This window comes from Numida meleagris, chromosome 1 (genome assembly GCF_002078875.1).
Source record: "Numida meleagris isolate 19003 breed g44 Domestic line chromosome 1, NumMel1.0, whole genome shotgun sequence".
NCBI classification, from domain to species: Eukaryota; Metazoa; Chordata; class Aves; order Galliformes; family Numididae; genus Numida; species Numida meleagris.
The window spans coordinates 176,696,036-176,717,149 of NC_034409.1; the positions used below are offsets into that span (position 1 = coordinate 176,696,036).

At 42.0% G+C, this 21,114-nt stretch overlaps 1 protein-coding gene across 3 annotated transcripts in view; it reads left to right on the forward strand.

The window, feature by feature from the left end:
• The window catches only part of CRYL1 (crystallin lambda 1), a 50,333-nt gene continuing 30,138 nt past the window's right edge, over positions 920–21,114 (forward strand). Inside the window, exons 1-3 of one of the 3 annotated variants that reach the window (XM_021379699.1) lie at positions 920–1,279; positions 3,630–3,737; positions 11,273–11,399. In XM_021379699.1, coding sequence (XP_021235374.1) covers positions 3,655–3,737; positions 11,273–11,399 — 210 coding nt within the window. In that variant the 5' untranslated portion in view covers positions 920–1,279; positions 3,630–3,654. Of the gene's footprint in view, positions 1,280–1,312; positions 1,605–3,629; positions 3,738–11,272; positions 11,400–21,114 lie in introns of those variants that run through there. The other 2 variants (XM_021379689.1, XM_021379708.1) reach the window with 2 other exon arrangements.

Sequence of the window (21,114 nt, forward strand, 5' to 3'; positions counted from 1 at the left end):
GACTCTTTTTTTCTTTAAGTAAAAACTTGTGTGGACAAAGTAAATATACAGAGCTTCAATTACACTTTGGCTAGACAAAATTCTTTGTAACATGTGCCAAGTCATGCAATTTCAAATTAGTCTTCAAATAAGCAAAACTAGTATTTGCTGTAATAATAAAACAGTGCTTCTGAGCCATAGACTGGCAAGGCCAGGTTTCCTGCATGCTGCTGCTCCATTTCCTACAATCTTGAGGACCAGTGGCCTCCACTTTGCTCCTCCATTTCCTACGTGCAGGTAGCTGCCATGTTACAGATGCAGTGTTTAGGTGCTGAGGTCAGAGAGATAGTAGTTTGGTTTTTTATCTGCTGCCCCACGGGTGGCCCTTTAGGAGTTTATACTTCTGAGGTATGTCTCCTTGTTCAATATGGTTGGAATTAGTGAAGTGCTAGTGAGGGGGATGGATACTGAAAATGATTATGTAGTTTTTTTTTTTCTTGGAAACTAGAAGAAATGATAGCCAAATTGATTCACTGACATTCAGTAATTATGAAACACATATTCTGGGGGAAAAAAAAAGGATTTTCAGTATGCCAGTAACACAAAACTTACAAGTGGTTCTCAGCTACATCAAGAGTACAGATCTTTGGTAGCAAGTAAACATTTAAAATCTTAACTTTTATTTCTTTTCAGGAATATCCAGCATGACTACAGAGCAATATACAGATGAATGGGAACTACACAGAATTTGCAAAAATGGGTAATGCAGCACTCCAGCAGAAATTATAGAGCTGTTAATTATGTTGACATTGTACAAGTCACATTATTTCAGAATATAGCAAAGTTCTTGTGCAAAAGAGGTCAACAAAAATGCATTATGAGAATTCAAGAAGAAAGTATTTTTAATGATAATAATGCTTCCCAAATAAATAAATAAGCATGGAATTAGCTTTAAATTTGAACTTCACCTTGGAATCCAGTGCTTTCTGTGGCCAAAGCATGATGGGAGGAGGCTGTTGCTCCTTCAGAGAAGGCTGCAGATCCCGGGGTCCTGACTCTCACAGATGTTAGAGTTTCAAGGGGAGCTGCTGTGGAATCTGATACATTTTGCCAGTATGGTGAAACTGAGACCTTTGCAGAAAAGAAAAATGTTGGCCGTGATTCAGCATGCTTGCCTGCAGGGAGGCCAGGCAGGCTGTGTCCTGGCAAAGGCTGCTCTCGTCCTGGAGGTGAGGCTGACGGCGCTGCCCACGGGCTACCACACGTAAACGTCCGGGCAGGACCGCCCTCAAGACGCGAGGTAAGACGTCGTGGCTGTGCTCCCTCGGGCCACGCGACAGCCGCTGTCAGGTGCCGGGGCTCGGAGCCGCCGCCTCGAGGCTGACTCTCTCCCGTCGGGGGAGCGAGGGCGACCGGCCGGACTCGAGGAGCGGCCAATGAGGGGCGCGGCGCGCGGCCAATGGCAGCGCTCGTAGCACGAGCCAATGGGGGCGGCCGTGACATGGCGGGAGCCGTGGGTGGGGAGCGGGCGTTTTTTAAGGCGGTGGCTGCACCCCCTGCTGCGTGGTGGCGGCGGTTGCGTGTTCCCCGAGCATGGAGCCCACGCGGGTGGCGATCATCGGCAGGTGAGGGCTGTCCGCCCGCGGGGGGGCGCTGCGCCTGGGGTGGCGCGGCCCGGGGGCGCTGGGCCTCGCGGCGAGGGGCGGCCGCCTGGCTGCAGTCCGCCGCACCGGCTGGTAGCGGCTGCGGGCGGCGCCAGGGGAGCGTGGGTGCCCGTTGGGGCCCGGCGGGCTGCGGGCGGGCGCTGCCAGCGGCTGGGAGGCCTCTGTGCGCTCCGGGGCAGCCGGCGGCGCTTCCGTAACAAGCGGCCTCCCGCACCCGGTGCTCCTGCGGGTCTGCAGCAGCGCTGCCCTCTGTGTTCCGTCCCGCTTCTGCACAAGTAGAGAGTCCGTGGAGGAGGCTGAGAGCAGCTCTAAGAGCCGGTAGTGTCATCGAACGGCTGGGGTTCCCTGATAGGCTCCTGCAGTGCTTCTCACAACATACGGTGGTGTCTCTGATTCTTGAGTACACTGCTTCACCGTCTCCTTGAGCTGAAACGGACGTCCTGCATTTGACCGCGGCCGCGTGGCCGCGGCAGCCGGAGCTCGCAGCACGTGTCCGGCGCTGCCATGTGACAACACGGCCCGCCGGCACCGCTGCGTGCCGCCCGCCTCGAAGGCGAGCAGGTGGGGACCCTGGGGTGCTGCGCTTCCCTCCGGACCCTGGGTGATGGCGCTTCGTGTCTGGGAGGACAGCCCTGGGGTCAAACGTGTCAGCAACGCGTCGTGGTGTTGCTGTCGTGCACAGTGCAGGAGTAGTGCAAGGCTGGTGCCTGCCACTGAGTGGCTTTGCGTGCTCCAGAGTTGTGAAGAAAACAAATCTCACCGTTCTAAAAATCTGTATATGAATAAAAATGAAACTTTTTTTTTGCTGTTGTTAAATGCTGATTTAAGTAACTGTAATTCAAAGCGCAGTTTCAAAAGGTGATACTAGTTTATAAAGGTATTGGTAGCCCAGGTATGCTTGCTTAGGGTTCAAGTACTCCAGTGCTTTCATCTGACAATTGCTCGCCAGCTGGGAGGCTGCTGTAGCTACAAGCCATGGCCTGTACCTGCCTTTTCCTAAGTGCACTTGTTCTGTAGCTTGCTCAAGAGATGCTGGGCTCTGGGTTTCTGTGGTGTGTGTTTATTTTACAGTTTAAATTGTATGCTTTAAGCAGGTAGTAGGTTCTCATTCAACAATACTAAATGTAAAGTTTCTTTTTTTTTTTACCTCAGTTATTTCCTCTGATTCCTACTTTTCCCCGAAGCTTCCTGTTTTGTTTTCTTTTTGTTCTCCTTTGTCTAAAGCCTGAATGTGTTCCTATTTTTCTCCTTTTTGCATCTGGTCTACTGCCTTATCTCTGTTTTTTACACCTCTCACTGTCCTTTACTGCTGCCCTCCTGGCCTTTCCTTTTCCCAAATGCCAGAGGTTGCTTAAGTTTAGTATTGCAGGGACAGCAATGTGGAAAGTGGCAGAAAATGCATCTAATTACCAATGCTGTCACTGTGACAGTTGTGGCTGTGGAGTTCTTGGTGTTGAGGTTATTACTATTTTTTTTTGTTGTTGTGATCTGAAGTTACTTAATCTTACTGCACTGTGTCTCAGTGCTTCTATTTGAAGAAGCTAATGCCCGGTAATAAAACTACTTAAGTTAAAACCATCATTGCTTTGATATGATACAGTTATTAGTTACTACAAATTTCCTTTCTCAGTAATGGGCTACAAGTAATGTGGTTCTTTGCACCAGCTCCTAGCTTAGGATTACAGCTGACAGAACTATTGACACTTGAATCTAGTGTCCTAAAGTAGTGGTTCCTATTCCTTAGAATTCTGCTGTCCTTTTTCTGTTTTTAACTCCTCCTTATCTTTCTCCCTGCTCTCAGAAGCTTCTACACAAAGTGAAGGATGTTTCTTTGTTACAGAGAGAGATTTGATTCTTATTAATATGTAACTGATCTTTAGATTAAATGCTGGAGAATCCAAATTCTGGTTTAGTTCTTGGAGTGCTTGTTGGACCCTAGAAGAGAATAATTCTTTATTAATTGGTTAATATTTATTTCCTTTTCAGTGGACTCATTGGTTGCAGCTGGGCCATGGTGTTTGCTGCTGGAGGCTTCAAAGTGAAACTTTATGATATTGCACAACAACAATTAACAACTGCACTGGAAAACATTCGGTAGGCCTCCTGATTTGCTATCATAGAATCACTAAGGTTGGAAGGACCCTGAAGCACATCTAGATCCAACCACTTGCAATTGACAGGGCTGCCACCCACTGGCTGAGGCTGCCCAGGGCCCCATCCAGCCTGGCCTTGAGCACCTCCAGGGATGGGGCACCCACTGCTGTCTGGGCAGTCTGTGCCAGTACCTTACCAACCTCTGAGTAAAGAATTTGCTCCGAACATCTAACCTAAACCTCACCTCTTTTGGTTTAGAGCCATTCTCCCTTGTCTTATCACTGTCAGACTCAGTAAATGACTGACATTGTAATGAATCTGTGGGATTTCTGTAACGATAAATGAACAGTCTTATTATTTGAGGGAGCATAGATTTTGAGCATTAAAGAAGGCATTAGCATAAAACTACAACTACTGTTAATATCAGAAGAACCGTGTTCCCAAATCAATCAGCGACTCTTCTGAAGAGCGCTTCAATTATTAAATAATGACTTAAGAGCTTAAGTTTAGGTCCAAGTTCTTGAAACCATGTCTTCCGTGATTAGGTTATCTATGGACTAAGCTTAAATACAGGAGTATAAGGCTTTTTGCATAGAAATGCAGGAGAGTGTTTCAAGAGGCAAAGAGGCTAATATTGATTGCTAAGGAGCTCTACTATAATTACTAGTTTTCTGTAGTTCGAAATCTTTTAAAATTTAAAATAACGTTTTTTGAGTCCTTGAAGAAGAGGTTGCTAGTTGTACTAAAGGCACAACTACTGATCAGTTACAGTAGAGGCTTGGAAGCATCTTAAAGTGCAAATTTGAGGGCTTGAGCATGAGAACAGTCAGTGCTTCAGAGCAGTACATCCCAACCCTTTTCTCTGATAACCCTGTTGCACTGTGGTGACAGTCACGTTCTTTGGGAATGTGTAAGAGCTGTAAGTTCAAGTTCTGCCAGTCTGCTTCCCCTCCCCGAGCCTACAGTGCCTTCAAGCTGCTTATATACTGAGTGACTCTTAACCATATTACTTCCAAGTATTCCTCTTAACCTTCCCTTGAACCTGTGTAAATCTTTCTGTGACCTCCTTGCCAAAGGACTTTGTGTTGTACAAGTTTACTGCTCTCTGCATGAAGAGCTATTCCCTTTTGTTTGCTGTGAACCTGGCTCCACAGCTGCTTTATTTGGCCTGTAGTTCATAAGTTAGAAGGAGCAGTGACTGATTGGTCCTGTTCACCCTCTTCTTGCCAGTCCTGGAAATCTAGCCTGTGTGGGAGGGGGCATGCATTGATAGAGTGGTTCTTTGCACAGCCATATATTGCTTTATCAGCATATAATGCTGAAGTTCAGGTTGTTTCATGATAAGTATCAAGCTAAATGTTTCAGTGCTCCCTTCCTGCTGTCTTATAATGAAATGGTAACTGCTATGTGGTAGCTGGTATAGGCATGAAGTTTCACCTGAAGAAGGGTTATAGTGTGTTGCACCCTGATTATTTTGAGTAACAAGACTCATATCAAAGGGGAAGGACTTAGGAGCCCCTTGTTGAATTAGTTCAGTTCTTGGAGTTTGGAGGTTAAGCAGTGTGCAATGTCTAGTGAGATTTGCTTCTTAAAAAAATTTAAAAAAAAAAAAAGATTTGATAGTGAAGGAGGGAAAAACCCATTTCAGGTGGTGGTTTGTTTTTGTGTTGCTTTTCTTCCTTCAAAACTCTGTGGGTAGATGTTAGTCAAACTTAACATATCTGTTACTGCACCTATATGATGACACTTGCATTTTTTTGCAGAAGTGCTGTCATAGCAGTATCTATAGTAAGACTGTAGATTATTGAGAATGGGAGGGGTTCTGCATGCTACATTAGTAAAGCCAGCACTGATCCTTATTTATTCCTTGTCTAAGAGCAGAGTGAGGAGGTCAGTCTTGAAGGTTTTCAGCTTGGAAAAGAGAAACATAAATTACTGTGTATAGCAGGTTAGAGATCTATTTGGGTGTATCAGTGTACTGTCTTGTGCCTGTATGTGCTGTTCCATAGGAGTTCAAGGCACGTTTTGCCCTTTACATAAGGTGTTCTTAACTCAACTTATAATTAACTTATGTATCTTGGCTGTTCTAACATCTTAGTTAAAAAGTTTAGTTCCAGAAAAACATAGCTTTTGTGACAAGAACACAAGCTATGCAGTTGTTTTTTTTTCCCAACCAATATTTTAATGATTGAATCTGTGAAAATGCACTTAAACTCGAACGTGCTTTTGGCACTGATTTCATAGCACACAACCTGCAGAAAACCCCTTTGTGTTACTGGGAAGATACTGTTTTAAGAGCTGGAACTTGAGCAGATCCTGAAGGCTCATAGAGGAGAGCAGCAAGGTCTGCCTGGTGAAGTTGCCTGACAAAGCAGTTGGTAGTTACTTCTCTGAACTTGCTGGGATTTGCTTTCTGGGAATTTCTTTAAATTTAGTTGCTGGTGTGTTGTTTGTGTGTGTGTGTTTTCATTTCAATTTAATGTTGAAAAGAGTTTTATTCTTTAGTTGGTATTCCATGACTTAGAGTATGAAGCTACTTTAAAATGTTAAACTGAAGGGTACAAAGGAATGTTCTTAGTTTTTCTTTTCTAAACAAAGGAGAAGTAGATTTGAGCAGTACTCAGCACTTTTATAAGGAGTAGAAACGACCTATTATATGATTTGCTTTTGGTACATTGACTTGTTACTCATTGTTCTGAATCTATATACACTGAGTAAGAAGTGCACTTCAGGATTCCTTAACCTAGTGAATTTAGGTCTCACAAAACAGTGGGCACACAGACCTCCAAGGGGACAGGCAGGAGAGTAGGATGGACCTGCAGTTGCTGAGAGCCTGCTTGTATCTGTGTGGAAACTCTGAAATATACTCTGCACTGTTTCCAGAATGTGTGCTCAAAAATGAGACCAAACTGTGGAATTTGCATCTACTGACACAGGTAGAAATATGTAACAGATTACCACAATAGTAGTAGACCAGATGTGGAAAGGAAAGTGCATTTACTAAGGCCTAGCTTGGCGTGGTGGATTCACGGCCTACCTACCTGCTGACATGCACGTGGTAGTTGGTGCTCTGACACAAAAAGTGAACTTCATGCTGGATTGAACTGGGTGTACCAGTAGCATTATTAACCAGTGTCTGCTCTAATGGAACAACCTTTTTTTCCGGAGGAAGAGAAAAAAATTGAACACCTTCATGCTGCTTGACCTACTGGAAAAACCTGTAGTAACCTGCCTTGGAAAGTGTAACTTTTCATATCTGATACTTTTTCTTCTGAGTAGGTGTGATTCTGATTTGATTGCAGGATTGCTGAACTTTAACATAATAAAAAATAGAAAAACAGGTAGTGCGGTATTCCTGAAAGAAAGCCTGAAACATACTGTGTAGTGCATGCAACCCCTCTGCCCACTGATGTGTAGATTTCTTTCAAATAGTTACTGTGCTACTATTCTAAAAATAATTATGCTGCTGACAAAGATAAAACACAGGGGAAATGTTGCATTAATAATAAGGTAATGAGGCTGTAGAAGGAATACTGTATGGAAAAAAATGGATGGGAAGTTTGAGACTGGTCTAATTGTTCCCCCAAGACTGTTTTAGAACAGCAATTTCCTTCAGTCATTAAGGAAGAAAAAGAGTTTCCATGTTCATTTAAGGAACTATGAGGCCTGGAGCTGGGTCCCTGCTGTGATGGGGTTGGTAACACTGCTTTTCAGAAGTTCAGCATTCAGAAATGCCTTTGTTTCCTGAGATGTAAAGGCCGGGGTGGTTGTGCTAAGAGGTGCTCTGACACTTGTCTGCTCAGTCTTGTCTGGGTGGTCACATGCTCGTAGACATACTCTGAGCTTGTGCTGAACTGTTTAGGTTTGGAAGCTGTAGGGCCAAGTCCCTTTAGGCATGGTGCCCACTTCTATTCTTACCAGTCCTTTTCCCTGCTGTAATATTATTAAGAAAAAGACTGTTTAATTATTGGCTTCCCTTCCAAGGCCCTTCTGTAAAACCTTCTGGAATAGAGGTTGTAACCAAGAGCATCACAGGCAGTTTGGATCCGGAGTGTTGCTGTAGATTGGGTGCCTTACCTTGAAGTAAATACCGATTCAGTTCCCAAATAGTGTTGACATGAGCAATCCAGTACAACAGTGAAGCCCTTAAGCTAGGCAAAGTCAAAGTGTGGGCTCTCAAAATAATTAATATTTTCTTCTGGATGTGAATTTATAATTTTCTGAAGATCTTGTGGATACTGAGTCAAACTTTTCAAGCTTTGCATGTGGTACAGCTGCAAAGTAAAGTCATGTGGTGTGTCCTACAGCCATAACTGCTGTGGCCTTAGAGTCTGAGCTTGTTCTTGGGGATGATTGCCCTGAAGTTGAAGCTGCTCTGAATAAAAAGTCATCCAGTAGAGGTCAGTGGTGCACTGCTGTATGTGTAAACCAGTCTGTTACGTGTTTGATGCATGTTAAGTACTGGGGAGGCTCCGTGCCATTGCTTAGGCTTCTGTGGCAATGTAGGACCCCAGGGGAATTTAAATAGAGTTTAGCATTTGGAAAACTTAGAATTCATCTATGGAAGAAAACAATAATAACGTCAATAAACATATTAGTGAAGGCGGCAAAAAAAAAAATCCCCAAGGCCAAAATTGAAGTAATACACTGTATTTTTTCCTCAGAAGGAAGGGTGGGATGGGGGAGAACAGTCTACTGTCAAGTTCTGAAGGATGAAGACAGGAAGTAGCTTTGTGGGCTGATTAAGAAATAGTGTATAATGGCTTATAAGAGGCAGAAAGGACAGGATGCTCATTGCTGACGGAGAAAGAATGGAATGGAACAGGAGAGAGGTGCTGCAAACTTTAGTAAGAGCTTGTGGAAGACAAATAAAAGCCAAATTTCTTATTCTGTCACAAGCCTTCTTGAATCCCTCACCAACCAATCATGCTATGGGTTTCAGAGGACATGAGAGAATGAACTGTAATTACATTGCATAGAAAATGAACAGGAGCTTCACCCTTGACTTCAAAGGAGGGAATAGTTCTATTTGTTTCTTCAAACCTAATTTACCTTTTGTAAAAGCAATATACAGCCTGTGGCAAGTAGATGCTGGATTTGGGCAACTGCACCTGGGAAATGGAGTTAGCATGAGTGACAGGAAAGAAGGGGACAGACTCTTTATCAGGGTCTGTGGCGATAGAACAAGGAGAAATGGCTTCATGCTCGGGGAGGGTAGATTTAGGTTAGATATAAGGAAAATATTTTTTATGGTGAGGCATTGGAACAGGTTACTTTGGGCAACCTGATCGACCATTAGTGCCCCTGTTCATTGCAGGGGATTTGGACTAGATGGCCTTCAGAGGTCCCTTCTAACTCTAAGGATTCTATGATTCTGGATAGTTATGACCTTTTAATAAAATCATGTTGGAACTAGTAAAGTCTAGCTATGTTGTGTCCAAGAAAATACAACAAATAAGAAGTTTACTTCAGCATCTGTGCCTCTGGAATTTGATAGCTGATTTCAGCTCAAGCTGAAGATTTGAGGGCCCATTGAACCTTTGAGGTTGGACTTGCTTCTGTATAGTTCAGTAGGAACTGGATTGTCTTTGTATAAGTAACTGTTAACTTTTATCTTTGCTAACTTCAAAATACTGTGGTCTAAATGGCTCATTTTTTGCTATTTTCTGTTGGGGAGAAATAGGTGCTTCTATCATAAGATGAGATACTGTATATTTGAATGCCAAGGAAAAAAAAACAGGCAGAAAAACACCATGGTTTTCCCTTCTGAAAGAGAGCTGAAGGTGATTGTCTCAGAATGTGCTGACAGGGTAGGTGAGCTGAATCTCCCTCATTTTCTTCAGGGAATCTAGTGGAGGAAGTTTGATATTAGATCTATAGATTAAACATTTCTTGATAGGAAAGAGCTCTAAATAAAAGGATGGGCTGACAGAGTGCAAATGTATTAGCCCATGTTGCTCAGCAGGCAGTCTGAAAAGCATGGAGTAAAATATAGAGGCAGAGTGGCCTGTATCCCTCTCCCTCTTCTGTTAATTTAAAATGTTGCTTGGAAAACTGTTGATGGGCTTCTCACCCCCACTTTGTACAATAGCTGAGAGCCGGGGTGCAGTCAATCCCTGTCTGTGATACCTCTGCTTAGGATTGCTGCTGTAAAGGTGGCTGCAGCTGCCTTGCTGGTAGAGGTGAGGAAATGCTGCCTCAGTATAAGTGCTGGGGCTGGACTGGAGAGGAAGTCTGGAGCTGAGTTATCCTTGTCCTGAGGCTGCCTGCCTGCCCAGCTTCATAAAGCTTAAGGGCAGCATCTGTCTCTGGCTATAGTAGTTAATATAGCAAACATTTGGGGTCCCTGTCTCTTCTGAGGTCTCTACATGCAAAACCAAATCCAGTGGTACTATCCCAGAAATCCCTTCATGCAGACTGTCATGTGTGCCCTTGTGCCGCAGTCACTTAGAAAACACGATAGATCACTAGTTGTTTCTATATTCATATTATGTATGGTTTTTGTAGTACAGGAATACACTTTTTTTTCCCCAGGCTGTACAGCTTCTCTGTTTGCTGTGGCTTTTCTACCCTCCAGCTGTGTGCCAAGTGCAATTTACTTATTGTGTAAGCAAGCACCCAAAGGGCTAAAGTTTTGGAAGTAACTTGGTAGGGAGAACAAAGGATTTTTTTTTTTCCTCACTGATAATCAGCAGCTGAATTTCTTCCTCTCTTCAGAACAAGCAGTTTTTGCTGAATAATAACCAAAGCTTCAGGGAAGTTCTGAACTGAGGCAACTGATAAGTTTAAATGTTGTAATGGCTGTATCAAAGAGCTTCAGGTTGATGGTGATCAGATAGTTTAATCCCACATAACTTCTGTGAAAATTGCACATCTCAGTTACTTGAACAGTTCTAAAAATCACTTGGTTGCTCTCCGCTTTTGAGGGTTTCAAGCTGTAGAGACTTTTTCAGGTGGCTTGTCCAAATGCATCAGTGATGTGTAACTGAATGTTCAGTTAAAGCTCTGGCCACTCAATTTATTAACTACAGGAATTTTCAAACACTCTCTGTAGTCATTACCTATGTTAGGGGGATTCTTTTAACTTCTTTTAGGAACAGTTTCTGGCTGTGTGGAATGTGTCTGTTCTGTTTTTAAATACAGTTAGACAATGATCCTACAGTGACATGTCATAACAAAAGGTCTGTTTTTTGTAATACTAGAGGAACAAAATAAAAAGTACATGAAATTTAAGTAGAAATTCTTGCTGATCCTGCACTAGTGAAAACAAATTTGAGGTGGTGACAAATTTGGGACTAGGAATAGATCTTGTAGCTGCCCATGTCTGAAGAGAAGAAAATGTTGTTGAAGGAAGGAGGGGGAATAGAGAGAGAAGCAGAGATAAAGGACTGAAATTAACCTTTATATTTTTGAGTATACATACATACAGTGGCATGACAAATAGTGTGTTATTACTGTGTCATTAAGAAGCTTTTATTTAACAAAAAAATAATAGTGACTTGATAATGTAGCTAAGTGTGCTTTATTTCTATTAGCAAACAAATGAAAGAGCTGGAGGAGTCGGGATTTCTGAAAGGAAGTTTGAGTGCAGAGAAGCAGTTGGCTCTCATCAGCGTCTGCACAGACCTGAAGGCTGCAGTAGAGGGTGCTACTTTCATTCAGGTAAGCAAATGTTTGACAACTCCTAGCAACCAATGAAGATGATGAAAAACTGCTGTGTGGTAGGTGGACAGTGGAGAGTTCAACACCCTGACCCTGTAAGGAGGTTTGTATTTGTTATGATTAAAATCCTTTCCAGACAGGACAGTTCACTATTTCTTTGTAGGTTTTCCTGCTTGAGAATCCTTGCAAGTTTCTTCTGGGTTGTGCTGGAAAAAGCTCTCAGCTAGCTAAGCTGTGAGAGAATTACTTCTCTGTGTGTGTAACAAAGAGTGTACCTGTTAGAAGGAGGAATATGGGGCAGAAGATTCTCAGGGGAGAGCTTATCTATTGGACAACATCACACATCCTAGAGCTAGGACTAAAAAGTATTTCTTCCTCTGTAGGTATCTAGAGGCAGGAAATATGGCTATGCCCAAGGGTAACTTCTGTTCTACTGTGCTGGAGTACAGGCCTCTTCCTGCTTGTGCCCTCATGTAAAAACTACCTCTGTCACAGCAGCTTGTCACAGATGCTGCAGAGTCCTGCACAAAATGGGGGAACTGTAGCTGAAAGCAGCTATCCACGGTATTAGAGTACTAAAAACAAGGTTTGTAGACAGTGCTGGATCTGTGCTGCTAAGTAAAATTTGTCTGAGGAACAAGCTAAATTACTGGACCTGACAGTCCATGCTGCTCATCTACTAGTATGCTCACTGACATGAGCATAGTCAAATGAGTGGATGCAGTAGAGATAATTTCTGGAGTAAAGCGTGAATAAGTTTGCTTGGACTTGACACCCTCTACCTTGCAGGGTTGCCCAGTACTGTTCTAGTGTTCATTAATTGTCCCCACGCATTCATGTGCTGCACCCAGGAGTTTACAGTTCATGCTGTCTCAGGCTGTAAATACCACAGTTTGATCAGCTGCAGCACATCCTTAATCGTAATTTTAATCAAGAGGACAGACTTTCAGTCCTTTTCCTCTGACCAAGCTGGCTAGTTGAAGGGGGAAGAATGGGAGGCAGAGCAGTGCCTCACAAAGAAGTCAAGATGTGAATGCACTACATTTTATTACTATAGTACGCTATTTTATGTTCACTTTCCTTTCAAAAGGTCATGAAACTGTATAGTGTTAGCCCAGTATCTTACTTTTTCATTTGTGATGTGCTTGGAGTTTGTCAGTTCATAGTTTCCATGTGTGTATCACTTACCTCTGCTGAGTTTAATCTGCAAATTTGTTGTCTATTCACTCAATCTTATAGAGTCCTTATGCAGGAGTTTGTAGTAGTAGTGACAAGAATCAACTTAATTCTGTGAGCTAACTTGCAGGTCTTTTTACCTCAGTGAAACAGCACTGGTCAGCATGTTTCACTGAATAAGAGCTGACTACCAGTTACTGTCTGTTACTGGATCTTTTAAATCTCTCACATAACTAGCTAACTTCCTTGAAAGTCTTTGTTCTATATTTCAAGACTTCTGGACATGCACACTGACTGCATCAGCTACATGACTGCTGCTTGCCTCCTTTAGAGATTTCAACTAGGTTTGTGAGCAAGTGCTTCCCTTTGAAAAAGTTGCATTGACTCTTCCATGTTTATTTAAAGTTCATTCAGTGCTACCTTTTTTTTTTTTTAAATTGCTTAATAGAGACGTAAGGCTTACAGGCTCGGTGTATTGATCTTCCCTGAGTCTCCCTAGAAGTGGCATCATCTTTGCCACTTTCCTCCTCTTTGGTACTAAAATGTATATATTCAGTTATTTCAAATCAGCAACTGTGTATCACTGTTACTGGGTTGGGTATTGCAGCTATACCAAAACTGGGTACCATGTTCCATGTTTGTTTGTTTTTTTTGGCTACCCATCCCTTTGTCTGTGATTTATTCTGCTTTTTCCCATTTGAAACAGATTCTGGGAGTCCCCAAAAGCAGAGCTTCAGTGTCTGCAAGGTTTAGAAAGGAAAAACAGAAGTAGCAAAGAAACTCCTGTGTGCATTTTCCAGATGGTCCCTCTGTACTTGTGTCATCTTCTAGCTCTATGCATTCCTTTTCTCCATGAATCTTGAAGAAGGAAAATATATATTTTTTAACTGTTCCTTCTATAAATTGATGCTTTTTTTGTGCCTTTTTCTCATCTTTCTTTGGCAAACTTATCCTTCACAGCCGTGATTGTCTGATCAGGTAACTTACTACACTATTTCATTACCCACATTATGATACTTCTTTCCTAATATCTAATTGGAACTTCCATTCTTGCAACTCTTGTGTCTTGCCAAACTCTGTGGACCTTTGGGAAGATCTGGCTTCTGGGTGCTCTCTTCAGGTAGCTGAAGACAGCAGTGTTGTGTTGATAGTGTCTGAACAGCAGCAGTATATGTGGGGTGCATCTTATATTCCCTTATCCCTTTGGATGCCACTCGACACGTTGTTGTTAAGCATATAAATAAATGAAATAGCTGCAGTGTGCCAATGGATAACAAGCCTTAAGTGTGAAATGCTCTTGGTGGTGTTTATATCAGCTTATCAGTTTCAAACTATAGCATCAACTTTTGGCTTGAAAAAAAGTGTTATCAAATAGGTAATGTAAGCAGGCAAACGGTTTGAACGAGGCTTTAATTTGTTCTTTTGGGATGGAGGTGGGAAGGGAGATGGATATAAAAGAATCCTCATTTTAGGCTTATAGCTTTATTTCAGCAATGAGCTGATGACTTTCTGGCTGAAACTTACTGAACTCCTAAAACTTGAGCAAGTACGGCTTTGAACCAGAGGGACAAGATGGAGCAATTGTAACTTATGGGGCAAGTCTATTGACCTTTTTATTGGTTACTTAAAAACATCATTTGTGTTAATCTTAGTTGAATATAGAGGGCTTAATTTTCTGGTCTGATGATAAAAACCTACTGATTAACTTGTCAGAAGACTTCCATGAGATCTGCATTTCTTTACACTCGATCTCCCTTGGTTAAATCTTAATTTCTTTTCAAATTTGGCCTTAATAGAGCAAGTCCATCCCCAATTAAAAAAAAAAAAATTCCTTGATCTTTGTGGCACTTGAACAAATTCTTGTACAGAGCCTTCTATGCTTTTTTTTTGTTGTTGTTGAACATAACTTAAAACAAATGGGGTGCCCTATAAAAACTAAAAAAAATAGGGAACTTTTGAGTAGCATTGATGAAGCTACAAAACTGAAAAAGTTGCAAGGCATAATTAGAAGGACTAAGAAGAAAATTCAGAGCAGTAGCATCATGACCTTCTGGAAACAAGATATGATTCGTATATTAGTTTGTCTTCCCTCTTTTGGATGTTTTTATGAAGCAACTTGTTTTGATGATTTGGTGTGCTTTACATCATCTTCAGAAGGAAATGAATCTTCTTTTTTTTTCTCTAAAACATGAGTATTCACTCAGAAAACTAAGAAGTGAAACTGAATTACTTTAATAGTTTTCTTATACTACTTAGAAAGCAGATGGAAATCTCTTAACACAGTGCTGTTACAATAAAATCACAACTTATGCTTTACTCTATTTTTCTGTTACTGAACCGTTCCAAAGTTTATTAGCTCTCATAGGAGGATGAAATGACTGGTTGTTGGTAAGATCTTATGTTTGATACTTGAGCTTTTGTGTGCTCTGGCATCAAGCAGGAGAGTGACTTGGCTCTAAGGGCAGTGCTCGCAGTGAGCTGCAGGGCTTGGCAGGGTCGTTGCTGGGGCTGGAGGGTTGCAGAGGGGTGCTCGCTGAGCCGTGAGGCAAAGCAGGCTGCAAAGGGATGAAGTTAAACTTAGACTACTCCAGTGGAAAGGATTTGTAATCCTTGCAGTATGAAGTATTTATCCTTCCACCTTTTAACAGAGCTCTGTATAAAATGCCCTAGAGCAGGCAGTTTTTTTTTGTGTGTGTGTGGATTATTTTCTTTAAGAAGGGTGGATCTCCTCTTGTTCCCCACTATACCTGTAAACTCTTTTGAACTGGTGACAGTAACACTAGTAGATGTTTTAGTGTGGTTTCCCTTAGATCTTCCTGGCATTTTATCCCTCCCAGTTAGACATAGTTAGAAAAACAATGTTACCACCTTAAAAAAAAAAAACAAAAAAAAAAAACAACTTTCAAAAAGCCTGGAGGTGCCTCGCAATGGGCTGTCAGTGTTGACTTGGGAGTCTTGACAGTAGGTGTCTCTTGTGTCCTGTCAAAAATTTATCTTTGATGCCAATTTCTACCATTAGTGTTTGTTTCACTTTTCTGATGGCTTCCAAGAACCTTTTTACTTCTGGTGATAGGCAAATTTCTGCAAACAGCTATGTGCAGAGATGCCTTCAGCTGCCCTGAACCTGTAGGGTAGAAGATGATACTGGTTTGGAAGCTGTGTTAATGAAATACCTATGTAAATGAAAAGCTGCTCCAAGGCAGAGTGTGCAAGTATTGCAGTAACACAGCTTTTTTGGGTCTGCTATCTGGTCAGCTTGGAGCACTGGACAAACAAACATGGGTCTATTTGCTCTTAGTTGGGCACACGTAACCCTAGACCTAGTTTTACTTTATCTAGCTTAAACACTGATCTTGAGGCACCAGAAGTTGCATTTCAGCTTCTGAGGGAGCTAGTTCTAGGGGTTTTAACCATCTTGTCATCTCTGTAGATGTTGGGGGAAAAACTCTGCTCGTGATTTTCGGGGTTGAATGAGTCTGATCACAAAGACTTCCTGTAAAATACTTTCTTGTCTCTGTTTGAGTTGAACTGAAAAATGATGTTTGAGTAAGCAGCTTGCTAGTGTCACTTCTGTGATGCTGTTACTGAATGGACTCTTCAAGACTTTACTCCCAGCTAGCCTGTGTGTGTATCAACTGGCATTGTTGACCACTGCAGACTTGAAAATAGCCTTCACTGCCATTATTGTCATCTTGCCCAGCAGTTAACCCTGCTCCTCATGTTCTCTTTCAGTGTTCCCTGGTCTCCTTTCAAGAGCTATGTTTCCATTGCCTTTCCTAGATTTTTTTTTTTCCCTAGTACCTTTCTCTGTTTTTCAGGCTGGGTAGGATCACTGTAGAAGAAAAGAGATCTAATTCTTTGAAATGGAATGTGGGGAGGAGGGTGGCCATCAACCTTATGTGAAGATCTTCTTGTGCTTCCCTGAAGGAACAAAAAAGATGCTCATCTCTCCTACAGCAGCCTGATCATCTTGTCTATCCATCTCTTGAAAGCTTTGCAGGATACAGCAACCTCATGGAAAATGGTGGTTGTCTTCACTGTGTGGTACTGACACTAGGCAAGGCAAAACTTGCTTTCATTGGTACGTGCTTAAAAATAAATAAATAAACCCTGAAAACAATGCTCCCCTCCCCCAAAAGCTCCGAAATCTTCAAGTTTTGACTCTGATTTAGGTAACATAGTTCTGCTTTCCCAGCTCCTGCTCTCTATTTTGTACTAACTAAAATTTGAACAGACACTTGTAATTCAGTCAATTGTCCTGAGCAGTGTATGATGGCAGTAACTTGATATTATACTGCTCTAGTTCCTTAATGGGCTGTGTTTCTGAACTGTAGGAAAGTACAAAATGTTTCCATCTGAATGCTAGATTTCACCTCACTGTAGTGGTATTTATTTGTACAGTATCATGTGGTAGACAGTCTTTTGTGTCAGTCAAGAACTAGTGATTTGGGAAGCATCAAATTTCCCCCTAGTATGAACTCATACAGTCAAAACACCTAAGAGGTTATCATTTTACTAGATTTGAGGTGAGTTATAGCCACAAATTTGGTTTTAAAGTTAGATTAACCGAGAAATGTGGGTATTTTAACTGGGGCTTTTACAAGTTACTTGCTAAGTAACAAGCTTGCTGATCTGCTGCCATTCAGTTGATGGCTTTAAATTCTGTTAAAGCCTTTCTGAATATGAACTCAGCACTGTTCTAAAAGCCAGACACTTGTGGATTTGCTGTAAGACACTTTTATAACTATATTTTGAACTGAAATTGAAACAAATCCAAACAATATGAATCAGAGTTAAGCTTGCACAGAGGTTGCACTGGCTCTAAGTCTCTTCCTCGGAGCCTATGAGAGATCTTGCCTTTAACAAAAGATTCACCTGTACTTTTGCTGTCATACCAACTCTTTACTTGTCCAAAGTCTGTCTGGAAGGGACTTCAGAGGTTATTTAGTCCAACCACTGTTCCAAGGCAGTCATACATTTCAGGGTCAGTCTCCCTTGATCTCGCCCCTTGCAGCTGTGCAGAGCCAGGTACTCCCCAGTGGTCTTAGTGGCTGTAGGTTGGGGTTGTAGTTATTCTCTGGCATAACAATGTTATAAGAGTCTGTTGGTTGTTTTTCTTTCTAATTTTCTTCATTGTAACTGATGAGAATACTGACACTGCACTGAAAGATGGCCAACAGCCTGGGGCCTCCCTCAGTGACAGCTGTGTGTGTCTGTACTGTGTCCCAAACCCAAGTGATGGTGTGCGTGAATCTCCAGTCCAGTGGCAGTCCTTACCTTTACCCTCAGATGAGCTTAATTGCGCTTCCTAAAAGGAGACTGAAGTAAGTATGTTTTTCCCCTCGTACCATCTTTGCAGTTTGCAATGGTGCTTTCTTATTTGACACCATGTTGTAGTTAATATACTTAATCATATGGTTGCTTCTCCCTATTTGGGGGGAGCCGAGCGAAGTATGGAATAACCTTAAAATCAGCAGCTGTGAAGCACTTGAATCCTCCTGGCTTTTGTCATCATCAAAGTGGAGAGATTAAGACAGAGCTAATGACTTGGTTCTTTTCACTTCTGCAACAGTCTTTGCACTGCATGTTATTCCCTAGGTTTTCTTATTACTTGTTCAAAACAAGCCACACTTGCAGCTTACTATTTTACTTCTATATAAAATGTTGATGTACCTTCATCTTGTAGAGGTTAAACCTGCAGAGAGTACTCATCTCAACACGGATAGATGGGAACTGGAGAAGGTGCAGAGGAGAGCAGCTGAAATAATCGAGGGGCTGGAACCCCTTCAAAGAAGGCACTGCTTTACGTTGTGGGTAGTGAATTACTGAAGTTTCCTGCCACAGGAAGTTGTGGTTATGTTCATATCAACAGATTCACAGAATCACAAGGCCTGGAAGGGACCACTGGAGATCATCTAGTCCAACCCCTGCTAAAGCAGGTTCCTCAGAGTAGGCTACTCATAAAATTCCTATAGGAATTAGGCGGAACTCATGTCTCTGAGAATTATTCATATTATTTGGTGTAGGGAGAATATCACCCTGCAAAATTTTAGGCCATTCATCTTTTAAGCTTCTTTCTGAAGTCAACAGTTGCTTTTTATTATTTACGTTATTTTCATTGTTAATATTTAGATTTGTTAAATAATATGGAATAATGGCATTTGACTGTACAGGCACTTCCTATAGTTAAATGAAACAGATCTTAAAGTTCTTTTAACTAAATTTCCAAATCTTCTGTTCAGATCTCTTTTAACTTCTGTCCTTATGTGGGTAGAACTAAATACTAAATAACTTAATCCTGTCTTTATGTAGATGTATGCAAATCAGGCTTTGTTTTAAAAATACATCCCTTTATAGTGATTTGCTAGGTTGGAAATAAAAGAACTATGCCTAAAGTCTTTTCTGTCTTCTTTTAGTGGATTATAGCTGTAGAAGATAATTAAGTTACTTGTATAAAGGGATTAGGCACTGAAAAGCAGCTTTCTGAGACAAAGAAGTCTGTCTGCTCTTTGTTTCTTAACCCTGAGAAGATGTTCATATTTCCAAAAGCTGACAGTCTGTCCCAGTGGGTATTCTATGTGTCCCAGGAGTGCTGGTTGGGTCTGGCCTGTGGGACAGCTCAGTGCCCTGAAGGCTTCTGTGATGTCTGTGTACAAGGATTGCTGTCACCTGGCCCTGGAGAGCGTTTTGTGAAGTGCCTCAAAGCTGACAGCCACGTCACAGCACTGAGAGCACTTACAGTGCTGTAAGTGGTGTATAAATACAGGAATGGAGCCAGAGTTTGTGGTGCGTTTGGAGATCCTTACTTAAGCACTCAAGGTGAAGAGCATGTTTGTAGCAGTCAGAGTGGATATGGCCTCTAAGTAGCTTACCTGCTGTTGGAGCCCTGTAGAGCTCAGTGGAGACTGAGAAGGCACAGAAATCCAGAGAGTAATTTTCTACCTTAGTCATGGCTCAGGCTGTTGTACTTCATTGCTGCCAAGTGGCTCAGTGCTGCTCCCAGCAATAGTGTTGTGACATGTTGTAGAAGGGTGGCTCACATGTTGCTGAATGGTTGATAATATTTGACCTTCATGTCCGCTTAAATCTTGGGGATTTTAGCTTATGCTATTATGCTTGCGCTACTATTTTAGTACCATTGTGTTGCATTTGGTACATTTACGTACCATTGTATTGCAGCGCTTTGCTTCAGGCAACACTTTGCTTCTTAACTGCACAGGGCTGGTAAACACATAGTCTTGGCAGCAGTTCTAATTACCAGTGCAAATAGAAGGAAGATGTTCTGCAAGGAAGTGTTTTGGGGAATGTTTCCTAGAGGGAGGTGGATTGCTTCCTTGGCATGTCCTAGAGTGGATGGGAAGAACCTGGGAAGATGCGAGCATTTAGTGGAAGTAAATGAAGTTTCTGTGCTCAGATGGGCTTGGGTGTGTGTGGGAGTGCAGATGGCATGGTGGGAAGAGCCTGTAGAAAACCACTTGACTTAAACAGATAAAACTTCTAAGCTTTATATGTACTGGCATTCATTCAAGAGGTTGTGTCATATGAGTGCAGATTCTCTTTAGGGGTGGCTAGACTCTGTCTGGGTATGGGTGGATGTGGTCTGTTACGTACTTATCTTTGTGCAGTGCCTTCAGAGTTCATATGGTGTTCAAGCAGCTGCTGAGTGTTTGCTGAACTTATAGTTAGCTTAGTACCTGTTGTCCTTAAATCATTAATACAACGCAACTACTCCAGGAGGTGGGTTTTAAAAATTAACGGTTGTCATGTTCTGATCAGGCTGTTAAAGCTGTTTATTTAATAAAGTCAGTCAGGTTAGTAGCAGCCTTGTTCAGGTGCAAAAGCCTCAGAATAAAGGTGTACTGTTTGCTGCACATGAGAAGTGCCATCCAGCCTACAAAAGGGGCACAGAAATATTCAGTGTCGCTTAAAATGCACTGAGGTGTGTGCTAACCTTCTTAGCACTGATTCTTTGAGAGAGACTGTGGTGGCTTTAAAACAGTGTCTTACCTTTGTTTGATCTTCTTTTTCTCAGGGTAAGCAGGATTGCTTCAGACCTCTCTGGGCTCCAAAACAGACAGTGAGTGAGGTTCCTGTTTTAATAGGTTGTTTAGAGCTTCATTTTCCCCTCTGTTCTTAAGGGAATTGGTTTCTCTGAGAAAATAATTGCATGCTTGATGAGGATAGAAACCTCATTGCAGTGATCCAACAGCATGAATACAATTGTGATGCTATATGAGAAACTTCAAGCAAATGGCCCATTCAGAAACCTTGCGTAATCGTGGCAGGTTTGAGTTTCCAGCAGATTTGAGTTTGCCTTTTTGATTATCATCTGATGTGAGAGGAGGCTTAGAGTTTCAAGTTCTCAATAAGCCTATTCAGTGTGACCCTTTTATTAGCCTGAACAGTATCTGCAGAATTCTCTTCATCTTTGGCTTTACTAAAAGAAACTATTTAAACTTAAATAACAAGCAGGGATCCTGGAATTAGGAGCAGAGTATCACTTTGTTTTGATAAGGCCATCTATTACTTTAGGCTCTAT